This window comes from Micropterus dolomieu, linkage group LG01 (genome assembly GCF_021292245.1).
Source record: "Micropterus dolomieu isolate WLL.071019.BEF.003 ecotype Adirondacks linkage group LG01, ASM2129224v1, whole genome shotgun sequence".
Classification (NCBI taxonomy): domain Eukaryota; kingdom Metazoa; phylum Chordata; class Actinopteri; order Centrarchiformes; family Centrarchidae; genus Micropterus; species Micropterus dolomieu.
The window spans coordinates 18,834,664-18,843,240 of NC_060150.1; the positions used below are offsets into that span (position 1 = coordinate 18,834,664).

The 8,577-nt window shown below is 42.5% G+C and overlaps 1 protein-coding gene across 1 annotated transcript in view; it reads left to right on the forward strand.

Moving 5' to 3' along the window:
- LOC123978454 (neuroligin-4, X-linked-like) overlaps positions 1 to 8,577 on the forward strand; it is a 153,436-nt gene that overhangs the window by 111,891 nt on the left and 32,968 nt on the right. The window contains exon 3 of the mRNA XM_046061679.1: positions 2,078 to 2,263. Within this exon, the coding sequence (XP_045917635.1) occupies positions 2,078 to 2,263 (186 nt within the window). The remainder of the gene's footprint in view (positions 1 to 2,077; positions 2,264 to 8,577) is intronic.

An 8,577-nucleotide genomic window follows, 5' to 3' on the forward strand; every position in this document is an offset into this window, starting at 1 on the left:
GGACCTCACACGGTCGTGCTCGGGCCCTAAAAAAAAAAAAAATAATCCGAGCAAATTCAATAGGGACCTCACACGGTCGTGCTCGGGCCCTAAAAATATATAATCCGAGCAAATTCAATAGGGACCTCACATGGTCGTGCTCGGGCCCTAAATATATATATAATCCGAGCAAATTCAATAGGGACCTCACATGGTCGTGCTCGGGCCCTAAAAGAAATAATCCGAGCAAATTCAATAGGGACCTCGCACGGTCGTGCTCGGGCCCTAATAATCCGAGCAAATTCAATAGGGACCTCGCACGGTCGTGCTCGGGCCCTAATAATCTGAGCAAATTCAATAGGGACCTCGCACGGTCGTGCTCGGGCCCTAAATATACTCTTAGCAAATTCAATAGGGACCTCGCACGGTCGTGCTCGGGCCCTAATAAATAAATATATAATCTTAGCAAATTCAATAGGGACCTCGCACGGTCGTGCTCGGGCCCTAAAAATATATATAATCTTAGCAAATTCAATAGGGACCTTGCACGGTCGTGACTACATCTGTTTATTCTACATTCTGAAGTCAGCTTGACAGACTCGTTCTACACATGTGAAGTAGATCAGTTGGTGCCCTGGTAGCGTATTGACCATGCGGAGAAGTCAGCACGGTCACAAAAATTTGGAGGCATGTGGACGTCCGCACAGAGCCTATGCGTACACCCTTGGGTGAGTTTTTTTTCTTCACACAGACACAAGCATTCCCTCGCAAGTATAACACTTGCTTAAGACTAACACTCCCATGGGCGCACAGATTGGCACAAGTGCTATTTAAACAACGTGGGCTCTTGGCGTTAAAATAGGGCCCCTAAAGTTATTTCAGTGTAGACACACGGGGTCGCTCTTCTGTGTGGTTGATGGAGCCATGCATTGTCTGGTAAAAGAGCAACGAGGAAGTCAAGTTTTTCTGAATTTTCCCTACTGGGGATTAACAAAGGTATATCTTATCTCATCTTAAGTGGTGGAATTCATGTCCTAGAGTAAACATTCCCAATAACAACAACATGCAAATATAAATATTTCTCCCATCCCATTTAATGCCATCTCTCTGCTTTTCCATGATTGGCTTAAGGGTTAGGTTGAATAGTTCAATGAATAATTCAATTCAATTCAATTTAGCTTTATTGGCATGAATGTGTAACAACAACATTGCCAAAGCATCATACATACAACATAAGAACAATCAACCACATACATTTCATTAAACAAGTAATTAAAGCGTAAAGTAATCAAAGCATATTAAAAATTAAAATTAAATAAATAAACAAAACAGTAAGCGTGTTTGTGTGTTAAAAAAATAAAAATATATTAAAAATAAAATAAATAAATAAAACAGTAAGCGTGTGCGTGTAGTTTTTAACAACTGTTACTCTATTTTTAGCAGCAAATGTATCCACATTTTCTGCTCTTGTGAGTATTTCTGGCAGCTGGACAGTGTATGTTGGACTGAGTCCAAATAAATTACAGTGTGTTTGTTCCCTGTGATGAAGGAACATGTCACCCAATGCACAGGTGTAGCTCATTGATGTGTTTTTTTAAATCGTTTTAGACAACAACGGAGCTCTATGGCTCAGGAATAAGAAGCTATGGATACTCACACAGTACTTGTTAATTTAACTCATGATGTCCAGCTTTTCAAGCAAGCTTTAGCTATTTTTTATTTGACAAGAATCAGCAACACTTCTACAAGCAGCTCTTTACTGGTCAAACCTCACTCAAAAAGCTCAGTAAAAAATGTTGTTTAAAGGAGCTAACATAACTCGTTGCTTTTTTCATGAAATACTGAAGGATACCTGACGAATTTAGAGGAAAGCTATAATCCCTTCTTAATTTCACCAGTTTAACTAACTTAAGCAGTGGATGATGAAGGTTAGGGAGATTGTAGGCCGTGGGAAAACAGAAGAATGGACTTTCCACTTCTCCATACAAACAATACTAATATTTAGAACTCTCAGTCTAGATTAAATCAATGCCAGAAGCCTTTCAGAAGTAAAGTTGAGATCTGCTTTTTTTTCCTCTTGTCTTTTTTCATCAATCAGGGTTTCTAAGCACAGGAGACCAGGCAGCCAAGGGCAACTACGGCCTGTTGGATCAAATCCAGGCTCTCAGGTGGATAAAAGAAAATATCCAGGCCTTTAAAGGAGACCCGAAGAGAGTGACCATTTTTGGCTCTGGTGCCGGAGCATCGTGCGTCAGCCTGCTCACCCTTTCACATTACTCAGAAGGTATGTCTACTCACAGGCATACATAATCACTGCACAAAGATATGCTCACACTCAAAGGGCCTTTTCATCAATTTGTCATTTCTGCTATATTTGTTATCTATTCATCATACTTTGATATATTGTGGGTTTCATAACAAGGCAGGTGTGAATGGCAACGTTTAAACTCTGGTCAAAGTAATGATTGCAAACTTAAGTCTGGATTGATTCACATATTCAGGCATTTGACAACAGGAGAGAAGGACATTATAGCAATGACAAGCAGTTCATGCTGGTATAACCAGTAAGGCCCTTTATAGCCAAACACCTGTTATCACAGGTTGCATATAAGCTATGAGAAAAGAGAAGTTTCCTTCTTAGATCAGGGCGGTAGTGGTCAAGTCTGATCTGGAGATGTTTCTTTCTATTATCTCGTTGTAATCAAACTTTTATAAATAAAGCACCATTTAGGCAGATTTATGTTGTTTCCTGTCCCTATCACATTTTAATCTTTTCTATTCCAAAGGAATGTACTGAGTGATGGAAGTGATCACACTTGACTCTAATGAACAACAGAAACAAACAGAATAAAAAACTTTATATGGGCACTGTTTTAATTTTACTTTTGTCTTAGTATTGACTTTTGGTTTGAGCCATTTGGACTCCGGAAACTGGGCTTTTCTTTGGATCCACTTAAGTCATGACTACAGCCCTGGTTCAGTTTGGTCATTCAATAGAAAAAAGGTAAATATTATATGTCTAACACTCTTATTTATCTTTCCACACCTGAGGGGGTACTGACCTTTAGGGTGGGATCCATTGGTTTGACACTTTAACATATTGAGGCATAGTCAATATAGTAGCATCTGGGGGCCACTCACTAGGCATTTTTAGACTGCGTATTTCCTTCAAAATATTTAGTTTTCTGTTTTGACATGCAATGTTTGGGTAGAGGACATGAAAAGTACTTAGTAGCAAGAAAGAAGCATGAGCTGAATCGGTTCAGTAGCATCAGTAATTTAAATAGTCTGTTTTGTACCTTTTCATCAGATTACTTGTGGCATCATATGTGATCACCGCATGCAGAGACAACAACCAAAAGATGTCTTCATTCAAGTGTGTATTCTACCTCAGTCTGCAAGCATGTGAGGAGAAGGAACGAATGCAAACAGATTTTGGATTATCATACCATATTTACATATTTATTTATATGTATTATTAATGGTAATTTTAAATAGAAGAGCCCAAATGTCATTCTTTTTGCTGGCTCCACAAATGCATAGTTTCGTGCAACACAAATGTATAAAACCAGCAAGGGAAATCGCCTGACCCATCTGTCAGAAAAAATGATTTGGAGGACTGGAAGTGCTGCTGCAGTTCCTTGGTCATTTCCTCTCCATGTGGGACAAATACAGGCTTGTATTGCCCCTTCCCATAAAGTCATCCTTTTTATCTTGCTGGTAGAAGCCCTTTGGGTTTACCTCCTAGGCAATCAGAGTGAGGGAGACGTTGTATTTGCTGTTTTGGTCAGTTATTAGGTCTGTTTCATTTTTCTTCATCATGTACTTGAGGGAATAGGAATGGCTTACTTTACATTTAGATACAAGTCCTTATGTTCTGGTGGGCAGCAAGTCAACGCTCTAGGGCACTGCCAGCATTATTTCTGATTTATAATATATCATCAAGAAAGGTAATGCTTCTTCTTACATTTGCTCATGTAACCTGGACATCTGCAAGGTCAAAACTACCAGTATGTATTGTTCTGAAGTTAACATCTAACTTGAGCTTTAACTGACACTCCACATCTGACTAACAGTGGCAGCAGTAAAAGCCCATACACTGCTAACCAGGCCTTGTGGGCATTGGCGGATTAAAGTGGTCATGGACCCCTAGGCTGCTTTTTGTGTGGCCCCCTCCTAAGCATGCTTTATCAGAAAAAAATTATTTAGTGCCATGTGTAAAGGGGTAGGCCTATATCACACGCCTCAATTGCAACACTCAGGTCTACAGCCCAAACACATTCAGACATTAGCCTACTATAAACAGCAATGTCAGAGAAAAAAAGTCTTCAAAATGCACCTGCAAGCTGGCAACAGATTTTACCTTTCTAAACCAACAGTTAGGTCAAAAACGTCTGCAGCAGTCAGTCTATTTTTAACTAGTCCCAGTTTTGAAAAAGAGCGCTCCCCGCTGGCATTGTTTACAGGCAACATCATAAACAGACGGAGTGCTATATCAACGTTTGGAAACACTGATTGTAGTTTCCGTCCTCTTATAAGTTGCAGAAGTGACCTTGCTGAGGTGTCTTTGTTTTCTTTAATAAATCTCTGAATTTTGTCCTCCAGATCACCTGCATATTTATTCTGGAGATTAGCTGCTCCTGTACGAAGTTCTTGTACGGATATAGATGGAATATTGTTCAAAAACCCAAATGTCTGCTGAATATCTTTGTAGGAGAGATACCTCCGATGCAGTTCACTTCGATCTATGACAGCGATAAAAACAGTGGCTTTGAATTTGTCTTGGCCTGATCGCTCAAACTCCGGTTCATTAGATTAATCAGCTTGTTTTTTCCTCTGTATGTCCGCTTTGTAGTGTTGGGACAAAGTTGGAGACTTGGAGTTTTTTGCTTCACTCTCAAAGTTGTCAAAATCATCACCTAGGCTGGCCGCATAATCCCTCAATGAGCTGATCAAATTAACAGCATTACATAAATCCAAAAGTTTTTCCATTTTCACATAGAGCGTCCTGGCTTCATACCTAGCCTACCATCACCCAACTTTTGCAGTGACTCTTGAATTCTGGCGTAATTCTGGTGTACTACTTTTGTTGCTTGCGCGTGGGCTGACCATCTAGTGTCTGAAAGACTTTTCAAAGTCTTTATCATGTGAATCCTATCCTAAGAACGCAACCACCCATTTTAAAACCTCAGACCAATATTCACATTCATTGTGAAATTGTTTTTTTAGCTGTGAGTGCAGACTTAAGATCAACTCCCAAAATAATGTACATGCAAAACAAAACACAGTGTCCATTGAAGGGGAATAAAGCAACCATTCTCTTGGCACAGTTTCGCCATTTGCCAGCTTTCTTCTAAACAGGGTTTTGGAAAAGTACTTCTTTTGGTGTTTATGTTGTCTTTCTGAGGCAGAGACATCTTTGTTCTGACAAGTTTCAGCTCCTATTTTAGCCCAGTATGTCCTCATATGCTCATCAATTTTATCCCAGCATGCAGGATCCGAGCTATAAGTAGGGGGATCTGTAGACTCTTGTTCCCTCTCCGCAGCAACGGAACAGAATCAGAATCAGAAGAGTCAGAAGGAGCTTTATTGCCAAGTAGTGTTTTACACATACGAGGAATTTGCTGTGGTGATAAGGTACTACACGTAGAGAAACATACAGTAAACATAAATAAATGTAGAAATATATAAATATGGAATGGAAGAACAACGTTACAGATATATACATGTGCATTATTCTGGGTCTGTGCCGTGCAGAAGTAACGCAACGGAAGGGAATATTGTGTACATATAAATATATAAACTGACAACATAAAAATATACAACAACAAAGATCAACAATCAACAACAAATATGTGCGACGTGCCAGGTCTGTGCCCAACACGAGATGAAACAGTATTTACATGTGCAGAGACATTGGTATCATTTGCAAGGGGGGGGTATCAGTGGGGGACCCGGGCCTTGTTAATGAGGCTAGTTGCAGACGGGAAGAAACTGTTTTTGTGGCGAGAGGTTTTGGTCCTGATGGACCGCAGCCTCCTGCCAGAGGGGAGAGTCTGAAACAGTTTGTGTCTGGGGTGGGAGGGGTCAGTTGCAATCTTTCCTGCTCGCCTCAGAGTCCTCGAGGCGTACAGGTCCAGAAGAGAAGGAAGATTGCAGCCAATCACCTTCTCTGCAGAGCGAATGATGCGCTGCAGCCTGCCCTTGTCTCTGGCAGTGGCAGCAGCGTACCAGATGGTGATGGAGGAGGTGAGGATGGACTCAATGATGGCGGAGTAGAAGTGCACCATCATTGTCTTTGGCAGGCTGAACTTCTTCAGCTGCCGCAGGAAGTACATCCTCTGCTGGGCCTTCTTGGTGAGGGAGGTGATGTTCAGCTCCCACTTGAGGTCCTGGGAGATGATGGTGCCCAGGAAGCGGAAGGAGTCCACAGTGGTGACTGGGGAGTGTAATGGGAATTCCAAACATATTGCATGTAACCCTGGACTCAGGGAGACTCATCTGTGATGTGGCACTGAATCTGTGTAAACATAACAGTCAAAATATCTCTGTTCTCTGTGGTATCCAGACTTCAGGGACAATGTGTCTCTGTGGGATGATAAGATTGACCCTAAAGCTGGATAAATAACAGGCTCACAGAACTCTCCTCACTCATTCGAGCACACATGTACACAGCGTATGTGTGTTGCTGTGAGTCCTTCTGCAGAAGACTTGAATAAAACTCACAGAAAGACAAGTGTTTGCCTGAGCTGTTTATTTAAACACGCAATTCCCACCACAGGAGTCACACAGGATGATTGGGGAGGGTGGGGCTGTGCTCTTTCTGAAGTCCATGACCATCTCCACGGTCTTCAGAGCGTTGAGCTCCAGATTGTTCTGGCTGCACTAGGTCACCAGATGATGTCATGTCATGGAGGGATTTGTGGCGGCTGGGATGACACAGCTAATTCCCAGGGTGTTGGTGGTTCACCGGTGTTCAGGTGACGTGGTTGTGAGGCATGGTCGTGGTCTGCTTGGAGTTGGGATGTGGCCACATGATGTGGCCAGAGTTCATTGGGCCAGCTGATTAGGTAGATGTGGCCCACACCTACCCAATCAGCCTTATTTTTCAATGTTTTATATGAGCAAATGTCAATTAATAAAATATCCTGGCCAATCCGGGGCCCTTGCACACGTGGGGCCCCTAGGCTGCAGCCTAGACCAGCCTGTGCATTAATCCGCATCTGCTTGTGGGAAATGTATGCTGTGTGCTTTTCAAGTGGGTCTGGTTGAGACATCACACCATGTGTTTCCATCAGTATAAATAGCACTCTAAAACGAAAACACACACATACCTAGAGTGCTTCTAGTGCAGGGGTATTCAATTAGAATTCAAAGAGGTCCAGTTAGAGAAAATTTCCCGAAGCTAAGGTCCGGAACATCATAACAACTAACTTACATTATCATTCAGTACCATAACGTATAGTTGTATCAACATATGTTTTTAGTCAGCAACGGACTGTCAAATCAAGTCAGTTTTCACATTAAACTGGAGGGTTCTGTTATCTGTTCAGGACGTACTGCTGACGTATTGCGGTAAGCGTGTCGACTCATTTCCGTTTCCGGTGCTTGTGTGTTGGTACCGTGTTGTGCTGCTCACGCTAAATAACAGTTACATTTGTTAGATTACAGCGGCCAACTGTCCGCTAAACACTTATTCTTTACAGTAATTTTGCCTAAGCACTCACAGTTCTTTCCATCTTTTAGTGACTGCTGTTCAATCTCATAGTTGTTCTAAAATTTTGGTAGCTGACGCTACAGTACTTTAGCTTAGCCGTTAGCGACTTTAGCTTAGCAGCTAGCGATGGCTTCTCCTTCTCCCTCTCTTTCTCCTACTTTCTCCTGCTCAGTGTGTCAGATGTTCAGTTACTCCTCTGCCTCCTTTAGCGGTAATGGTACGTGTAATAAGTGTAGTTTATTTATAGACATGGAGGCGAGGCTCAGTGATTTAGAAGTCCGGCTCCGCACCTTGGTAGATCAGTCTTTAGCTACTGTAGCTAGCCAGTCCCCGGTAGTCGGTGCGGAACGGCCTGAGTTAGCCTCTGGTAGCCGTCCCTCGGCATCCCCTGAGCAGCCAGGAAAGGGGGGGGGCTGGGTGACTGTCCGAAGGAGGAATAGTCGTAAGCATTCAAAGTCCACGGGGCATCATCAACCTGTTCATGTTTCTAACAGATTTTCCCCACTCAGCGACACACCCGCTGAGAAACCAACTCTGATCATTGGCAGCTCCATTTTGAGAAACGTGAATTTAGCGAAGCCAGCGGCCATAGTTAAGTGCATCCCTGGGGCCAGAGCGGGCGACATTAGTCTTATTTGAAACTGCTGGCTAAGGATAAACGTAAATACAGTAAGATTGTTATTCACGTCGGCGGTAATGACTCCCGGTTACGCCAATCGGAGGTCACTAAGATTAATGTTGAGTCGGTGTGTACATATGCAAAAACAATGTCGGACACCGTAGTTTTCTCTGGACCCCTGCCAAATCTGACCAGTGATGACATGTATAGCCGCATGTCGTCATTCCGCCGCTGGTTGTCGAGGTGGTGTCCAGCAAACGAT